Below are 20,271 nucleotides of genomic sequence, written 5' to 3' on the forward strand. Positions count from 1 at the left end.
TAACGGGGTGGGGGGGGGTAGTGGAAGAGGGAGGGAGGGGTGATGCCTTTTTATAGAATTTTTTTTTCTAAAATCAAAGCCTCGTCAATCCCTCTGTCAATTAAACGGGAGCTCTCCGCATGTGCGTCACGCTTACGCGTGGACAACTCTCTGCGGGGTTTTGATGTTTCTTGTACACCGTGGACGGAGCCTGGGCTGGACGGGACGGGCGCTGCTCGGGGAGACTGGAGCACAGAGACAGCTGGCCAGCGTCCACCAGGGAGCCGCAGTGCGTTGCTAGGGGAGCCGCGGTGCGTTGCTAGGGGAGCCGCGGTGCGTTGCTAGGGGAGCCGCGGTGCGTTGCTAGGGGAGCCGCGGTGCGTTGCTTGGGGAGCCGCAGTGGTACCCGGGAACGAAAGTTATCAACTCGTTGTTTTGTGTCGGAGCCTTGGGGTGAAGTTTCCTTTTGCGTCTCTCACAGATTGCTTCTCTCTCTCTCTCTAGGTTACCTCTTTGCGCCCGAGTCGTTAGATTATTTCACGGGCGAATTTTCACCGCGTTGATAAAAGCGCAGTCTAAGTACATGATAGGTAAACGAGGCACGCACACACACACACACGCCTACACACGCGCACACACATACACAGGTACACGCACACACACACAGGCACACACACGCACGCACACACACACACGCATACACACACACGCGCACACACGCACGCACGCACACACGCACACACACACACACGCACACACACACAACAGGCACACACACACACGCGCACACACGCACACAGGCACACACACACACGCACGCACACACACACACAGGCACACACACAGGCACACGCACACACAGGCACACGCACACACACAGGCACACACACACACATGCACACATACGCACACACACAGGCACACGCACACATACGCACGTGTCTGTGACGGCATCACCACAGCGTGTCGTTAACGCAGCTTCACTTTGGGTTATTTGTAGGCGGCAGCCGTTGGCGCGATGGGCATGCGGCGATGGGTTCCCTCTATTATTTATCGATTGTTATTCAACTCCTCTCGCATGTCAGAATGAGCATCTGAAGCATCTCCCACGAGGGTGCGTGGCACGGGACGGAGCGAAGGAGAGCGAGGGAGAGCTTCTGCGGCATCCGTAGAGGGGGAGGTAGAGGGGGGGGGGGGCTGAGCAAACTCAGCCGCAGCTTTTGGGACCGCCGTCACTTTGTGGGGTCCTGGTGGTGGGGGGAGGTGGGTGGGAGGTGGTGGTGGTGGTGGTGGTGAAAGGGTCCCAGACGAAGCGTAGGGAATGGGCCGCGGTGCGCCTCGCCTCGTCGTGGCGCCGTCTTGCACGAGCCCAGGGCCATGAGAGGAGATGGATCTGGATTGGAAGGAGATGGGTGGGAATCGCGAGCTACTGGGTGAGAGTCACGGGCTACTGGGTGAGAGTCACGAGCTACTGGGTGAGAGTCACGGGCTACTAGGTGAAAGTCACGAGCTACTGGGTGAGAGTCACGGGCTACTGGGTGAGAGTCACGGGCTACTGGGTGAAAGCCACGAGCTACTGGGTGAGAGTCACGGGCTACTGGGTGAGAGTCACGAGCTACTGGGTGAGAGTCACGAGCTACTGGCTGAGAGTCACGGGCTACTGGGTGGGAATCGCGAGCTACTGGGTGAGAGTCACGGGCTACTGGGTGAGAGTTACGGGTTACTGGGTGAGAGTCACGGGCTACTGGGTGAGAGTCACGAGCTACTGGGTGAGAGTCACGGGCTACTGGGTGGGAATCGCGAGCTACTGGGTGAGAGTCACGGGCTACTGGGTGAGAGTCACGAGCTACTGGGTGAGAGTCACGAGCTACTAGGTGAGAGTCACGGGCTACTGGGTGAGAGTCACGGGCTACTGGGTGAGCGTCACGGGCTACTGGGTGAGAGTCACGAGCTACTGGGTGAGAGTCACGGGCTACTGGGTGAGAGTCACGGGCTACTGGGTGAGAGTCACGAGCTACTGGGTGAGAGTCACGAGCTACTGGAGTCGCAGCAGCAGCAGAAGCGCTCTCATGCCTCCAGCGTCGTCACCCAGGAGGTGAGTACCGCAGGCGACTCGGATCGTGCCGACTGCGTTCTGTGTCGAGGCATCGCGCCGTGTGTGTGTACAGCTTTACAAGAGAGCCGTCTCTTACTCAAACATCGGGCAGTTTTGTCGGCATTGGTTGAAGCAAGCCTAACTCTGCTGATGGAGACACCTGAATGTCGATACCGGTGCAGAGTTGCCTTTGGATCGTGATCCAATGCAGCATAAGCTCAGGACCGATTCTGAAAAGTCCTGCCAGTGATGTTTTATTAAATGCCTTAATGTGTGCGCATTCTTAATATAGGCGTGTACTATTCACTTGGCAGTGGAGTGATAATTAGAGTCATTTGTATGTCGCCTTGTGTTTCAAAGAGTCAAATATGAACGTGTGTTTGTTATTTAGTATTTTAACAGCCCCGAGACTGCGTCTCTACTTGGCTGTATGCGATATTTAGCCTTCAATCGCATGTGAGTTGTAGCAAACTTTACATTGATTGAAAATGTCTCTTCTGCCCGTGGCTTGGAGTTACGTGATCAGTTTTTAGTTTGCAGCATGGGGTATGAGAATGTTAGGCGTTGCATTTTCAGTGTCAGGGGTTTGCCGTATTCAACAATGTTCAAGCGTTTGGATACCCGATTATAGATATTGTAAAAACGATCATAGATCCTGTAAAATAGAATTGTCGGTGTTTGTCGTATGGCGGTAGACTGGTCCCAGCCATAGACATGTGGAGTTTCCATCACTGGCTCCAGTGCCATCGTTGGTAACCAGCGCCGTCCTTGCATTCACACGAGTAGTGAAATAGCCGGGATTTTGACAGCCCGCTCTGTAGGGCAATACCTGGCGAGCAGGCGTATACCTGGGACAGATATACAAGCAGACGAGAAAGTTATTCTGTACAAAGCCAAGCAACAAAAAAACGTGCTTACATATAATACCGCATTCTCGTTACATTTTAATTTGCGTACTATTATAATATTGTTTTAGTTTATGTCGCTATGTTTTGGGGATGGTGCTGCGGTGGAGCGGTCAGCGCACTGACCGCCCAAGGCGCGCCAGTTGAAGCAATTGGTGCCAGGTTTATTTCATCCACCGGGCAGTAAGAATGGGTTCACCACGGTTAGCGGATCGGCGGGTCGCTTGTGGTTGGGTAACGTACAGTATGTGTCCATAATAAAGGTGTTTGGGGTTAGATCGCGTAGATATTATTGTGTAGTTACGCTGTAGAGGCACTCTTTACCTTTAGCAGCACAATTTTTTAAGAAAAAAACGTCGTGAAAAGCTACAACTCGCTGCGGTAACGTTGCTAATTCACACACACCGTGGGGCATTATCGGAACTCACTTGAAGGTTACCCTCCCGAGCTGCCAGTGACGTCGTTACCATCAGAGGGCCCCGCTCCCCCCATGCCGTGACGCGTGCCGCGGGCAGGGAGGGCTCAGAGCAGGCAGGGACAGCTTCACGCGCCGCTCCCCACTGGAAGGATGAATATTCATCACATCCTGCCTCGTGCTCTCGTTGTTAGCTCGGACCCCCATTCACCCACCCGGACCCCTTCGCGGGTGGTGGATTGCTTTTTGCAGCCTCTGGCAGGACAGGGTTACGCGTTCTAAATTAAACGTCGCGCTGCCGATGATCAGGATCAGAATATGTATTTATACTGGAGGAATCCGATGAGCTGTAAAGCTTTTTTTTAACAGATGTGCAGTAGCGGCGGCTCAGAACGTTACGACAACATACAGTACAACACGATGGGATGATGATACTGCTACTGCTGACGGTGACTACAAGTATGACGATGAGGACAATCATGGTGACGGTGGCTGGCGACGTTACTGCAGTCATAATACGTACAATAAAAATAACCCTAACAAGAACATTGCCTCCCATGAATAGGGTCGTGCTAATCTGGGCGGACGGTGCAAAGCAATTGTGGAATGTGCTAGTCCACTCCGTGTGCCCGAGATCTCTCGGGAGACAGCTGTGTCCGATGCATTGAAGGATAGGACGATGACGTCACAGCTGTCCATAAGGCTGCATTGGCGGGATTCAACATTGTCATAACATAGACTAAAATTAAAATAAATCACGACGTTTCGGGCGCAACACAAGCGTCCATCATCAGGTGGGAACGCTTGTGTTGCGCCCGAAACGTCGTGATTTATTTTATTTTATACCTACGTGACTTTACCGAAAGAACCAAAGAGTATGGATTCCTGCAGTCACGAAAGCTTCAAATCAAGATAGAATAAAATTGTAACTAATGGATATTCCAGTGGCCGTACAGATACATTGGATGTCGGCCGTGGTGCAACGGTTATATCACACGCTGGACTGTCAATGCAGAGCTCGCCAGCTTGATTATTTATCTCCCGGCGCTGATGGAATGGTCCACGCTTTTTAACCCCCCTCTACCAGGGGGCCTCTGTCCACACAACCAGTACACATGGGTCCAGTGGCAGGGCGTGTGTGGTGGGGTAAAGTGTGGGTACTACGCCGCCGTTTACAAAACCGCTGTCTTGGCCCAGCGTGGAAGGATAGGCGAAATACCCTTTAGATTGCCGTTCCCGCACCTCCGATTAGCACGGCTGGATACATACAGTGCGAAAGAATGTCAACTAACATAGAGACAGGGTTGTCTAGAGCTGCCGTGAGTGGAGACCCTTCTGCCAGCAGCGGGATGAACAAAACATTGCAGGGCTGCACCTTTACCCTTTGTACAGCTCATAGAGTTGACACCGCAATAAACAATCAATCGATGTGGAAGTTTCAGCAACGCGCTGTGATAATTCCCTGCACTCAGTGTGAGGTGGCAGGTTGTTGTGTCGATGCCAGCCGACTGACTGCCGAGTCACCAGTGGAATTGTTTTTCTGCCCGCACGGGCGCGTTGGGAGTTGGAATTTGTCAGAGGCTGGAATTTACTTCTCCGTCACTCGGCTCATTTTGTAAAGCTCTGCAGAATCAAGGTCCCATGTTGTAGCTGCTCACCCCGAGCTATAAATGCCCTGATACGTGCATTGTCTTTGTGCTGTTCGCCTTTTGGCGTTCTCTGGTCTGACTTGGCCCTAAAGAAGACCGTCTCTAGTGTAGGCCAATCAGTGTCAAATATCTAAAAATATAAAAGGGAAATTTGTGAATATGTGTGTCTGTTCGAAATGTTTAGCATACTTCCCAACAAGCAACAAACTTGAAATTTGGCAGGTGGGTAGCTTCCAGACTGTACACAATGCAAAAAGTATAAAAATAGACTCTTGTATTTGGGGGGGGGGCGCAATAATAGCTATATTTTTCACAGTAAGTGAGCGGTGACATCTCATCTGTGACATCACATCTCTGATGTCACCCACATGCGGCAGCGTCACGCAGTGTGCCTGCTGACGTCACGCATCCCCCCCCCCCGCCAACCCTCCGCGTAGGCCGTCTATTAATCCAAGACAAGAATCCAAGTCCCGGGCGAAGCCGGGTAAAAAAGCTAGTAATGCATATATTAATTATCAGAGCAATTTTGATTTTTGTTTTCTATCTACGTGACTTTACCGAAAGAACCAAGAATATGAATTCATGCAGTCACGAAAGTTTTAAGTCTAAATTCAGAGCATGTTTGTTTGCATGTTCACCACAAGTACGTGTGCTCAACGCAGATTTCATTCCTTGCAAAGGGTTTATATTTGGTGTTTGAACATCTTAACACCTGTTTTATTGCCAGAAAGGGTAAAACCTATTCTTAGTTTGTTCATACTCTGCAGAATCAGTTCACCCGGTGTCACTCACCAATTAGGTTTACAAATATCTGCCATCAAGAGCTGAGTTATGCATATTTAACTGAAAAATGCATCTTGCTAGATCATCATCATCAGCCTTGGTCAGTCCACTGCTAGACGAAGGCCTTCTCAAGATTCCTCCATCTCTCACGGTCATGCGATGCAACAATCTGCCGAACACCCAAATACTGTACACGAGGTGACTTGATCGCTCCGCCGAAGCGTCAACACCTTACTGAGCATGACAGCTTTGCCTTTCGCCGCGGTTGGCAGAGACCGAAAAATGAAACCCAACAACAACAAGGTTCTTAGCGGTGCTGCCTCGATTGGGCCCAACGGCGACCCAGGTCACCGAGGAGGGCCCTCTCTTGAAATGCCTCCCGGACGTCTCGACTCACTCGCGAGGCCTTGGCTGCTGTGTCTCCTCGTGCAATAGCAAACTCATGCCTGGGGGGGGGGGGCAATGGGGGGCACCCACGAGGGGCTGCTGGGCCATGCCGGCCAACATCATTACTCGCTCTCGTGCCACGCGAAGGAGCAATTTGACACGGTAATGAAAGCATTTTCAACCCATTTAGTCGAAATGATACTGACCTATGAAAAGGGGTGGATTAGATGATTATTAAACGGTTTTTAGAGCAATCATCTGCAACCGCATATTGTTACGGCTTAAAGCAAAGCAACGGGTAGAACATGTACAGTGAGGGAAAAAAAAGTATTTGATCCCCTGCTGATTTTGTACGTTTGCCCACTGACAAAGAAATGATCAGTCTATAATTTTAATGGTAGGTTTATTTGAACAGTGAGAGACAGAATAACAACAACAAAATCCAGAAAAACGCATGTCAAAAAGGCTGCCGGAGGAACTCGCTCGTGCGTGAGGCAGCCGGGGGGCGAGGAGGACGCCGCCCTTCGGGGTGCCCGGGCGGGGGGGGTCTCGTGAGGCCAAGGTGGAGGCGCTCGCGCCCTTGTTGTGGGGGTGTAGGGGGTGGGTGATGGGGGTGTAGTGGAGGTGTAGGGGGTGGTGGTGGTGATGGCTTCCGCTGAGAGTCGTTGGATTTGTGTGCGCGCGCCGTGTGTTTGGCGAGCTGCGGTTGACCTCGCACCCCAACCACCACCACCCTCTCCCCTTTATTAATTTTTGCTTCATCCCATTGCAGCTCCGTGATTATTTTTTTGTGTCACATGGCCCGGGGATTTTGTATAAGTAGTACATTAGTGTTGTTAGCAAGTGCATCACCGCGAGTGTCACGCTGCCGTGGAATCATGTCTGGCGCGCTGGTCTTGCCAGCCAGAATGTCGCCGCTTCCATTCGGTCTCCCGACGCGGCAGTTTGAGTCGGCACTGTGCACCGCAGTTTGGTGGCTGACAGGTCGCCGCAGCTGATGCAATGCTGCAAGCTTCTTGAATCTCACCCCGGGGCCTTTGCCCAGGCAGGCAGTACAAATGGGTTTCAACCAAATGTTAGATGATCGGCAGGTCGTGTGCGGTAGGGTACAGCGTTGGTGATCCCACCTCTTCCAAGGCGTCTCGCCAGCGTGGACGAGTAGGCCAAACACCCTTCACTCGAGGAAGCTGTAGACAGCCCACTCGAAGCCCTTCCACCAGCAGATGTGTGAGCAGGTAATTTCAGGGCTGCACCTTTGCCTCTGTGCTGATTGCGTTTGTTCTGTGTACAGTTTGTGTTTGCTGTGAGCGTGCTGCGAGTCGCTTTGTGCTGACACGTGTGTTGGTTTCTCTGTGTGCTGACACGTATGTTGGTGTCTCTGTGTGCTGACATGTATGTTGGTGTCTCTGTGTGCTGACACGTATGTTGGTGTCTCTGTGTGCTGACACGTATGTTGGTGTCTCTGTGTGCTGACACGTATGTTGGTGTCTCTGTGTGCTGACACGTATGTTGGTGTCTCTGTGTGCTGACACGTATGTTGGTGTCTCTGTGTGCTGACACGTATGTTGGTGTCTCTGTGTGCTGACACGTATGTTGGTGCCTCTGTGTGCTGACACGTGTGTTGGTTTCTCTGTGTGCTGACACGTATGTTGGTGTCTCTGTGTGCTGACACGTATGTTGGTGTCTCTGTGTGCTGACACGTATGTTGGTGTCTCTGTGTGCTGACACGTATGTTGGTGTCTCTGTGTGCTGACACGTATGTTGGTGCCTCTGTGTGCTGACACGTATGTTGGTGTCTCTGTGTGCTGACACGTATGTTGGTGTCTCTGTGTGCTGACACGTATGTTGGTGTCTCTGTGTGCTGACACGTATGTTGGTGTCTCTGTGTGCTAACACGTATGTTGGTGTCTATGTGTGCTAACACGTATGTTGGTGTCTCTGTGTGCTGACACGTATGTTGGTGCCTCTGTGTGCTGACACGTATGTTGGTGTCTCTGTGTGCTGACACATATGTTGGTGTCTCTGTGTGCTGACACGTATGTTGGTGTCTCTGTGTGCTGACACGTATGTTGGTGTCTCTGTGTGCTGACACGTATGTTGGTGCCTCTGTGTGCTGACACGTATGTTGGTGTCTCTGTGTGGATAGTTCTATTTATTAGTTTCATCCCTCAGACTCCCCCAACGACAAATCATATTTTCGTTCATTTCAGTTGAAGCTGCAAAATGCACAAATACAATATTTAAGTTCACATTCTTGACGCCGCAATGTTTAAGCGCTAATGTTACTCTGCCTTAAGTAAATTGCATCGCTAAACGCAATGGAAACGGCGATAAAACTCGTGCAAGTTTGGATTCATGTAAATGCATTGAGCGTTAGCAAATGTTTAGAGCGCGGCTGAAGCGCTCTTTAAATATATGCGACAAAACTAGAGACTTAAAAAAGGGGGGGGGGGGGCATTGAGATAAAAATGTCACCGCTACTGACTTGAACCGGCACCGTGATTTAGACGTGTCCGGATCGGCGCGCTTCGAGCCACCGCTGTCAGTCAGCGGCAGCGTGCGAGCGGCCACGTCCACGTCGCGTTCGGGAGGACTCCTCCTGGGCGAGGCGAGGAGCGTTCGTCCATTCAAAGCGTTGTTGGCCGTAGACCGCTACGGATCTCGGCAACCTCCCCCCGCGTCCCTCTGTCTTCCTGCTTGCACAACGTCGCCTCACGTCGTCTCGCTCTCTTCCTCTCGGTCTTGTCCCCCAAGAATCGTCTCCCCTGGACCACGTACTTCTCTCACGACCCACCTGCCCGATCCAGACCCAGGTTATACAAGCGGGCATCGTTCCTTTCCCCTCCGTACACACTCGCTTTCAGTCATAGAGGTCCACAGCTGTTGGGTTGGTGTCTGCTACGCAGGTGTTTTTGCAGATTCATTTGTGAACACACTTGAGTATTAGGCATGTAACAACGATGCACTGGTTCATGCCCACTGATGTAATTTGTGAAGCTTACGATCTGCGTATTAGGTCGTGCGGACGAGAAATAATCGTTTACTCTTGATGCAAAGTTCTTCGAGAATGAGTTTCTCGTGTCATGCACAGGCTCGTGTCATGCACAGGCTCATGGAGTGAATGCAAACAAGATATTATTTGCACTACGAAGAATTGATTTAATTGAATCTCGACCATAAATCGTGACCATCTGTTATCTATCGAATCACGGAAGGGGTTCAGTGAGGGGAGATGGGGGATTGCTATTCCACCACTATTTGTGTAAAACCATGACGTCTCATGTTAGGGGTGCCGCGGTGGAGAGATGTTAACTACCTCGCCGAGTATACAAGAGCGCGTGGGTTCGATCCTGACCCTGATGCCTGCTGTATATTTGTAGTTTGCGCGTCTCTCCCCATGTGCACGTGGATTTTACTCCGGGTACTCCGGTTTCCCCTCCACATTTAGAAACACGCGTTTAGAGCATTTGGCCGCTATACATTCCCACGTGATGAGCCATTTCGTTGATCTTTCATTTGTGGCCAGGTTGCTTCTGAAAAAGAGCTGTATAACTAAGTGGGCCTTTCCTGCTAAAATAAAAATGTAGTTCAATAATAAGTCTGCCACACTCAATCACACATGATAGTTCAGGGGAGTGAGAATGCTGCACCATTCTCACTCCCCTGAGCCGGGGAATGAGAATGGTGCAGCAGCCCGGTAACCCACGTGACAGCCCGGTAACCCACGTGGCAGCCCGGTAACCCACGTGACAGCCCGGTAACCCACGTGACAGCCCGGTAACCCACATGACAGCCCGGTAACCCACGTGACAGCCCGGTAACCCACGTGACAGCCCGGTAACCCACGTGACAGCCCGGTAACCCACGTGGCAGCCTGGTAACCCACGTGACAGCCCGGTAACCCACGTGGCAGCTCTGTGACCCACGTGACAGCTCGGTAACCCACGTGACAGCCCGGTAACCCACGTGGCAGCTCTATGACCCACGTGACAGCTCGGTAACCCACGTGGCAGGTCGGTAACCCACGTGGCAGCTCTGTAACCCACGAGACAGCTCGGTAACCCACGTGACAGCCAGGTAACCCACGTGGCAGCTCTGTAACCCACGTGTCAGATCGGTAACCCACGTGGCAGCTCGGTAACCCACGTGGCAGATCGGTAACCCACGTGGCAGCTCGGTAACCCACGTGGCAGATCGGTAACCCACGTGGCAGCCCGGTAACCCACGTGACAGCCCGGTAACCCACGTGACAGCTCGGTAACCCACGTGGCAGATCGGTAACCCACGTGGCAGCTCGGTAACTCACGTGGCAGATCGGTAACCCACGTGGCAGCCCGGTAACCCACGTGACAGCCCGGTAACCCACGTGACAGCCCGTTAACCCATGTGACAGCCCGGTAACCCACGTGACAGCCCGGTAACCCATGTGGCAGCCCGGTAACCCACTTGACAGCCCGGTAACCCACGTGACAGCTCGGTAACCCACGTGGCAGCCCGGTAACCCACGTAGCAGCCCGGTAACCCACGTGACAGCCCGATAAGCCACGTGGCAGCCCGGTAACCCACGTGACAGCCCGGTAACCCACGTGACAGCCCGGTAACCCACGTGGCAGCTCTGTGACCCACGTGACAGCTCGGTAACCCACGTGGCAGGTCGGTAACCCACGTGGCAGCTCTGTAACCCACGTGACAGCTCGGTAACCCACGTGACAGCCAGGTAACCCACGTGTCAGCTCTGTAACCCACGTGTCAGATCGGTAACCCACGTGGCAGCTCGGTAACCCACGTGGCAGATCGGTAACCCACGTGGCAGCCCGGTAACCCACGTGACAGCCCGGTAACCCACGTGACAGCTCTGTAACCGATGTGACAATTCAGTAACCCACGTGGCAGCTCTGTAACCCACGTGTCAGATCGGTAAGCCCACGTGGCCCACAACGATTGGGAAGCCCGCAAGAGCGTCGCAACTGTCCGGGGTGGTGAGTGAGCACGTGAGACTGAAAATGGAGATGGAGATCGGTTTGAACTTTGACGCGGCAGGCCGACAATAGCTGCTGAGATCCCCCATACGATGTGAGATCCCCCATACGATTTGAGATCCCCCATACGATTTGAGATCCCCCATACGATGTGAGATCCCCTATACGATGTGATATCCCATATACGATGTGAGATCCCCCATACGATGTGAGATCCCCTATATGATGTGAGATCCCCTATACGATGTGAGATCCCCCATACGATGTGAGAGCCCCCATACGATGTGAGATCCCCCATACGATGTGAGATCCCCCATACGATGTGAGATCCCCTATACGATGTGAGATCCCCTATACGATGTGAGATCCCCCATACGATGTGAGATCCCCCATACGATGTGAGGTCCCCTATACGATGTGAGATCCTCTATACGATGTGAGATCCCCCAAACGATGTGAGATCCCCTATACGATGTGAGATCCCCCATACGATGTGAGATCCCCTATACAATCCGAGATCCCCTATACGATGTGAGATCCCCCATACGATGTGAGATCCCCTATACAATACGATGTGCGGTCGCGGCTCATTTGCAAGCGTTTGGACTTAATCGTTAATATTTAGTATTTAATCTTTGGTATTTAGTATTGGTTTTCATTACATTCACTTGACCCGACTCTATTGCTGGGCCTCGCACCATAATTGTTGCGTCTGGTTTTCGTGGCGCGTGGCAACTTTAATGTGCTGGTGTTTGCAAACCGCTTAGGAACCCGCTTTGAAATCCTCTCGCAGCAACCCGAGCGTATTGCCTCCATCCTCCCAGGCTTTGGATTAAATGGGGGGGGGGGGGGGAGGGGATTATCTGAGCAGGATATAAACGTAAATGGCTTGAAAAATCGGCTTAAACTTTCGTCTTTTCCGCGACCGTTTTCAACTCATCCGTTCTCCACGGCTTGGCTGCTGCTCGTTGTCACCAAACAGCTGTCGCCTCATTCCGTGCACCCGCCCTTGCTCGCCGTCAAGTCAAGAACATCAAACACGTTCGACATTCGCCCAAGTGCACGCCACCCTTTTTGTGGGTAATTATCGCCAGTTAGTCGCAGCACAAATATGGCGCTTTAACTGAACATTACATAATTATTGCTTAACGAGTAATTCACATATTATTTGGTTCTTTCGGTAAAGTCACGTAGATAGAATTTTTTTTTTAAGTGAGCGTACTGGCAGTCTATAATGTAGACTGTAGCAATGGTTATTAAACTGAACCTGAGTGAGTGTACTGGCAGTCTATAATGTAGACTTATCCTGGTTCTTTCAGTAATAAAAAAAACACAAAAACCACGACGTTTCTATCGCAAACACAAGCGGTCGAAACGACGTGGTTTTTATTTGACTTGATAATTAGGGGTCCCATACCTAATTACCATTACCGTACCAGTAATTAAAAGTAGCTGCAGTCATGAAAGAAGTAGCTCTGGGGTCTGTCTGGGGCCGTTCGTTGTTTACACAGGGTGGTGCACTGCTCACTGCCACGAGTATCATGAATGGGACTCATCTCCTCTTGCGACAATGGCACCCATAGAACAATTGAAATGTGCCCATATGATGTTCGGCATGTTGTCCGACGTTTTCGCTCTTCATGTATGCTTTGTATGTTGAACTTCTTTCGCACCGTACGTAGTCAAACGTGCTAATTAGATGTGGGGGTGGAAGGACAACAAACTAAACACAAAAATCAGTTTTTTAAGAAATGAATCTTCAAACGATCAATCACATACTCTTTGGTCCTATTCGGTAAAGTCACGTAGGTAAAAAATAAAACAACAAAAATCACGACGTTTCGGCCACAACACAAGCGGCCTTCATTGGGTGAAGGGACCAGACTGTCTCGAAGACTGCGCTGGAGTGAAACAGAGCCAAGCTCAGACCACGAGAGGGATTAGGGTGCCTTGACAAAGGAATTAGCATAAAAATTAGCATTTGATTGGCGGACTTAGCATGATGAAAGGTGCAGCTCAGTGATCGGCGACGGCAATGCACCAGCCTGTGCTGCGAAAGTTTGGGGTACCATTACTTGAAAAAATATATTGTACCAATGAAAATTAGTTTAATGTTTGGTTCGATTTAGAACATCTTTCCAATGGTTGCTTAATTTTTAACCATCTTCTCGGTTGAAATTGTGTCGTGTTTGTAGATCTGAATTGCCTCGTGAACAAATCTCTGATAAAAATCTGTGGGTTTGCAAAGAACCTTGGTATCGGAGAAAATTATATCGTGATCACCCACAGCGTTGTAACAGTGATCAGCCACGGCAGAAGAATTCGTTCTGCCGTGTTTCAAATCTGATTTGTGCTCGCGAATTCGGTCGGAGACATGTCGCTTCGTCTCCCCGATATAGCAATCACCGCAGGTACAACTCAATTTGTAAACACCGGGGTACTGTAAGTCAGGAATGACATCCTTCACGGATGAGATCAGATCACGAATTTTGTGTACTGTATTGAACCGGACCTGGATCTTGTGTTTGTTTAGAATTTTGGAAATCTTTTTAGTAACGCCTGCTATATATTGTAGTGTGATGGTTTTGACCGGAGTATCAAGTGGTTGTTTCTGTTTGGAGGGAGAAACAGCTTGGCGGATGGTACGGTCAGAGTATCCATTCCTTTTGAGGGCCAGGTGTACATGTTTTAATTCACTGGTCAGGTGGTGTTGGTCTGAAATGCAAAGAGCCCAATGGGAGCTTCCTTACGATTGTTTTTGTATTAAATGCAGTTCATTCCGGATGCTATGAAATTGTATTATCTTTGATACCCAAATTCGAGATCTAATTTCCAATCTGCTCCTTTCATTATTCCCAAACACTTGGGGTGACGGTCAAGTGAAGCAAAGGTGCAGCCCTGCATTTGCTTATTGACGCCACTGCTGGCTAAACTGGCCTCCAACTCGAGGGGCGAGATTTAGAGAGCCTCTGTCGAGGGTTTCTTTCCCCATTCTTTCCACACCGGCCAGGAAATCCTGGAAGAGGTGGCGGTCCTCACCCTTTACCCGACCTGCCAATAGACTAACTGTGGTTCCCATTTGTATGTATCATGTTGAACTTCTTTTCGCGCCATACGTAGCCAACCGTAGCCAACCGTGCTCATCTGGGTGGACAGAGGCGGTGAAACTTTCCCCGGTGTCGCACCTGCCGCACCGGGAGATAGATTAGAACATCTGGGTAGCGGCATCAAGTGTGGTGCGCTAACCTGCTCGAGACGTGGACCGTGTTGAGGACACACAACTCTTGTTGTGCAAGGTGGTGCTGGGAATCTGCAGCCTCGGGGTTTGACGATCCCTCTATACAAAATTCCCCTCTTGCTAGGGTCAACGCACAATTGTTTGTATTAATCGTCACATGTATGTATGTTAAACTTCTTTCGCGCAGTACGTAGCCAACGGTGCTAATCGGAGGTGCGAGGGAAAGACAACAAACTAAACACAATAAGTTGATGCAGAAAGCGCAGATGCAGTCATTGCAGTCAGCCTTAAACTAGTGAAGGGAACAAATATAACGGGCGCCTTTGAATACAGTACCACACGTGAAGTCGTGCTAACTCAGTCGCCTCACGGGCGCGGGGGGCAGGGGGGTGCCTTGCCCCCCCCCCCCCGGTGGCCAAAGCTACGAGTCGGGGCCCCCTTTGACAACCACCACGAGAGACAAATCAAACGCTGGGGACCCCGTGACCGATTGCCCCTCCGCACCCCCCAAGCTGATAATGTCTTTACGACTCCGCCGTGTCATCTGCACACAAATCACTTTTCGCCAGCGTGTCTCGCGATGCCACTGCAATTAAACTGGGTTCTTTATATGTTTTAATCGTGTAAAGGTCGCCGAAGGCCGACGTCAATGTATAAATAGCTCCACCTGCCGTCGGACGATCGTGCAGAGGTCGGAGCACGCGATTGGCCGAGCGGTCTCGAGGGGAGAACGCGCGAGGAAGTGGAGGATGTCTGGGGGGGAGGAGGAAGAGATGGGATTGGTGAGGAGGATCATTCGGAGAACCTTGCAAGAGGGTCGAGAATGAGCAGTGAGGGAAGATGGGGGGGGGAGGTATGAGGCCTTTTGGAGAGACCTTCCCACGAGTAGCGTGCGTGTGCGTGTTCCGGCCTTCATAGCTGCTCGCTAACAGTGCTTGCCCAAACAGTCTATTGAAGGCTACATGGCGATCTTTGTCTTTGTGTTGCTGGCCACCCATTCCCTCGTGTGCTGCGCCCGTCTTCATAGGTGCTCGCTAACAGCACTTGCACCTACATTCGGTTCAGGATATACCGGGGATCTTTGTCTATGTGTGCGCTTGAGGGCAGTGTATTTGTGGGGAGGTTTATGGGGCAGTTGTGGAGAGAGTGGAGATGTTTCCATACCTTGGCAGTGTGCTATAATGAACTCTGCTTTGACAGCAGAGGTTTCACTCCGACTCAGTCAGGCGGCATATTTTCATGGGCTGCGTAATGCTGTGTGGAAGCGAACTTGTCTGTCATTCCATACAAAGCTTCAGGTCTTCTCAGCCACAGTCATGCCCTTCTTTCTCTATGCTTGCAAAACCTGGACCGTCCAAATGGAACATCTGCGCCGGTTACAAATATTAAGTCTGACTCGCCTACGATCTATCCCGGGTTTAACCAGTTGTATTCGTGAGCTCCGGCAGGCAAGGCTACGTCGGCTCGGTCATTTAGACCACATACCCAGCCTCCGCATCCCCAAACAGATTTTGTTTGGCCGGATAGAGGGGGTTAAATGGCCACGGTACTAGCTCGAGAATAGATGGACTAATGTGATACAGGAGGATATGGAGCTGAGTCGACTTGCGGACGACTGGTCCCAGGCTTTTCACGTTCGGCCTCTGTGGAGGAGGCTCATGAAGGACGCTTTCTGGGAAGTTAGAGCCAGCCGCCCTCCAGCAACAGCGGAGGGCAGAGAGCCGACGCTCACAACAACGAGCGGAGTGTCGGGTGGCTAAAACACAGGTGGTGCATCTGCTTTTAAAGACTGATCAAGTGTGTGTGTGTGCAGCACTGGTGTTACTGCCCAGTGTAGAAAGCACGCTGCCAGCTCTTGGCAAAATAATAAAATAAATAGGTAAATAGTTTCACTCTCAAGGGAGATTATTTTGTCCAGGATGCCTGCAGCTGAAGACAAGCTGCACCCCATGATTAACGGCCGAATTGTCGCGTTACTGCCACCGCTCGAGTGATTTTCGATGTCTAAACACGCGCGTTCAAGTGGCTCTTCACAACCGATGGGGGTCCTTTCGTGTCGTCATTCACAGACGCCGCACGATCACTCTCGATTGGGACTATAAATTTACACAATTGCGACCGTGCATTGCAACCACTACTACCTACTGGCAGGAGACCCATGCCCCAGGTCACGCTCGCAAGTGAGACCCCTGTCCCCTGGTCTCTCACAGTTTTTGCCCTGGTCAACTTGAAACTCGAATCGGATCGTCGCCAATCGCTGCTCGATGCATCTCCAGTTTTCTTTTTTACGCGCAAAGAATGCGCAGCATTGTCCTGGTGGCGCCAGTCACTCGTGCACTGCGTGTAGCTATACGTATACACACACACACATACTCTGCATGTTTCTGCACAGCACATTACAGCGGTACAAATTGCGGGTGCGACGTTTTCCCGCAGCCAACTCCTGCCGAGCGGGCGCTGAGCGCGTGTTTGTGATGTGCAGCGTGACGGCATGCGGTGTGCTGATGGTGGTCACTGTGTTGGCATCGCGTGCTTGTGATTCATACGTTTGCTTATTTATTTTTAAAACATTTGTCTATTGTCCTTTTCTTTTGGTGCAATCATCCAGCGACATGCGAAGAGCGAAACCGCCTTTCCCATTGTGGAGCTTCCAGTCACAGCCCTAGACTCGACCCTGCAGCAGGTATAACTCGGCACCTGGTGAAGCGGGAGGCTGGGGCGCACATCTTGGTCAGTGCACACCCCCCCTCCCCCACCAGGGAGCACCCCCGCCCCCCCACCGCCTGCTCCCCCCCCTCCACCTCCCCCCCACAGGGCCCTCTTTGCCCTCCTCCAGCCCCCGCTAAGCGAAGCGTCACGCGGGCAGACGAAGCGCCGTAAGTCGCTCTTGGGGCGAGCGTCGGTCACGTCGGCCGGGGCGGTCAGCCCGGCCCGCCTCGCTACTCCACGTTCCTTTGGTCGTGAGTGGGCCTCATGCATCCCACGCACCTGCGCTTGTCGCAACAGGCTGCCCACAGGCATTTCTCCGTCGTGCGAACGAGCGTTAAAAAGCGCTCCCCTTGACGATGTACAGCACCTCGGAGACGAGATTAATTGTACATCGAAAATATAATAAGAGGATCAAACATCCAAAAGCAGGACAGGACTCTCCTCAAGAGTCTTGAGACTCATAAAATCGACCCTGGATAAATAAGACTGGCAATGACTTTCCTTACGATAGATGCTCTGTTAAATTAATCAAACAAAGCTCAAAGCTTTTTCATTTTGTATAAAAACAGCACAGTCTCTACTGTAGTGTACCTGTAGATACACACGCACAGGCAACACGGCACGAGGTGCTTTGAATGCCGGCAGAGATTGAGATATCTCAGGGCCAGAATTAAGCTCGCGACCCTGAAGGTCGCTGCAAACGCATTAACGCGATGGACACGATTCTCCCGGGGGGTCCCGCGCAGCGCTTGGCGTGAATCGAATCAATGCGGCGTCTCTCGCCGTCGGTGCCCATCGATTTCGTGTCTCTGCGGCGCCCGCTGCGCGTCTCCGAGGCACGGGGGGCGACTGTCGGAGGAAATCGATGTCGCCCGCCATGCTCTGTTGCGGTCGTTAAGCCCAGGCACGTTCCGGGGCCGCCACCGCAGCTGCGAACGTCGCGAGCGCCGCCGTGGCCGCCGTGGCCGCCGTGGCCGCCGTGGCCACGCTCGCGAGGGGCGGCCTGGGGGCGCGCGATCGCCGCTTCTGAGAGCTGTGGGGGGGTCGAGGGGGCGCGGTCGTCACGGCGACCGCTTCACCGGCGTCGTTCCATTCTGTTTTGGTTGTTTCAGCGGGGAGTGCCTTCCCGGAGCGGTGCCGGCTGTCGCCCATCATTCTGTTTGAGCGGCCGCTGCCATCGGCCGCAGAAGGGATGGCAGCGGGCGCGGGACGTGGATCGGGCGCTCGGCGTGTGCTCACCGATTGGAGACAAATCTCAGAAAAGACACGCACGGCTCTTGTGCATACACGCTCGCACGCACGCCTGTGCGGTGTGTCCCCGGATGTCCCACTTGAGGTTTGGAGATTCGCAGTTAGACGTAAAAACGGTTGAAAATCACTGTCAAGCACTCATCTCTGCGATGGCCCTTCCTGCGCTTTGTTATTTCAACCGCTTTATTGATCATTCACGAAGCTTGGAGCTCCTGTTGAGAAGAGTCGGGGACGCACAGCCTCAGTTCGTCCGAGCACAACACAGGAGCCGTTTGTGTATTTAGGCCACATTGTACATAGCCTGAATTAATGCATTATATTAAGACAAACTTTCAGCAGATTGCTATGGTGAGGACAGGGGCAGGCGAACAGACATCTTCTCGTAATTAAATTCCATCACGGATGGGGATTACGGGGGAACATTCTGTGCCATCGTGGCACAGAAGTAATGACACCAAACACGCCACACTTTCCCACACAAAAAAATGTATCAACAATTTATCTTCATTTTATTTTTCTTCTGAGTTTGTGTACTTTTCGGTTTAACGTTCACTTAATCTGTTTTTACATTTCTGCGCTCTGTATTTCACACCTCAGTCACGCAATCATCCCATTCTTAACCCTTTTTGATCACTTCAAAGCCACACGTCTGGGAATTCTCTGACCTGTGGGTGACGACGAGAGAGAGAGAGAGCAGGAGCGTGACGTCCCGCGTGCCTCGTGCCTCGTGCAGGTCCTCTCTCTGGGAGCTGATGTCCTTCCCGAGTACAAACTTCAAGCCCCACGCATCCAGAAATGGACCATCCTCCACTACAGCCCCTTCAAGGCCATGTGGGACTGGCTCATCCTGCTGCTCGTCATCTACACCGCCGTCTTCACGCCTTTCTCTGCCGCCTTCCTGCTCAACGACCCGCAGGTGCGCTGGGAGCGTGGCATCCATCCGCGCCCGCTCGGGGGTTGAGTCGGGATGCGCCTCAGAGTTCAGTTGCGTCAGAGTCAGGTGCCCAGTTTCCGTTGGCGCCATCCCGTGCTGGGCAAGTGCCGGGCCATCCCTGCGCGGGTCGCGAGGCGCCAGCTTGTTTTTCCACTGCAGAAGCCGAACCGAGCCCTGCTGCTGACATCGAACGCAACGAACGGTTCAAGGCGCGTGTCGACTGCGCGTTGCCGTGATGTTCGCGTTGTACCGACTGATGTCACGAGTAATGGACGTGTCCCTAGCCCCGCCTCTGGCCCTGCTTGGACTCGAGCCGGTTTTAATTTGTCTTGTAAGACCGGTGCATCAAGGTTCAGTTCGGACTCTGAGTGGCAAATTACCTGTGCCATGAGGGCCCTGCGCTGGCCTCGGCTGAGATGTGCCAGTGGAATTGGATAAGGGCACCCTGCTGCTCGAACGAGTGATGGAGCTGTGCTCGCCTCCTCTTGTGGGCAGTGGCGGAAATTCCACATTCCTCTCATGGGAGCCAGAGCCCTTCACGAAACAACCGCTGGTGACATCTCACAAAGTGGTCATTTTTATTTTATTGACCCCAGAGCGATGATGGGCACGGCGGAGCCACAGCTGTGATTCTAAATTGGCAGCAGATTTTTTTTTTACGAATGTATTTTGCTTCGTTGTTGTGGGTTGTGGGTATTAGCGTAGTCAAGGAAAGATACACCACTCTCCCACGTGTGTGTTGGTCGCACTGCGTGTCGTCTGGCATGACGTCCGACGTATCGCTCCACGTACTGCCGGTTTCTTCAGGAATTGACTTCAGTTGCAGACCTCGTGCCGAACGACAGCAGCACAACCGCAAACACCCACGCAATCACTCCCTCGTCAGTCAGGCCGTGGGTTCTCCGGACCGGTGTGCTCATGAACACGTCTTCTCAACGACGAGTCTC

The 20,271-nt window shown here is 52.1% G+C and overlaps 1 protein-coding gene across 3 annotated transcripts in view; it reads left to right on the top strand.

The window, feature by feature from the left end:
- LOC116948728 (voltage-gated inwardly rectifying potassium channel KCNH2-like) overlaps positions 1-20,271 on the top strand; it is a 166,607-nt gene that overhangs the window by 110,989 nt on the left and 35,347 nt on the right. For 2 of the 3 annotated variants that reach the window (XM_032965750.2, XM_076071722.1), the window contains exons 7-8: positions 17,039-17,113; positions 19,124-19,306. In XM_032965750.2, coding sequence (XP_032821641.1) covers positions 17,039-17,113; positions 19,124-19,306 — 258 coding nt within the window. The remainder of the gene's footprint in view (positions 1-17,038; positions 17,114-19,123; positions 19,307-20,271) is intronic. The other variant, XM_032965751.2, reaches the window with a different exon arrangement.

Source organism: Petromyzon marinus, chromosome 34, assembly GCF_048934315.1.
Source record: "Petromyzon marinus isolate PM22_M1 ecotype Great Lakes invasive population chromosome 34, UKy_Petmar_22M1.pri1.0, whole genome shotgun sequence".
NCBI lineage: Eukaryota > Metazoa > Chordata > Hyperoartia > Petromyzontiformes > Petromyzontidae > Petromyzon > Petromyzon marinus.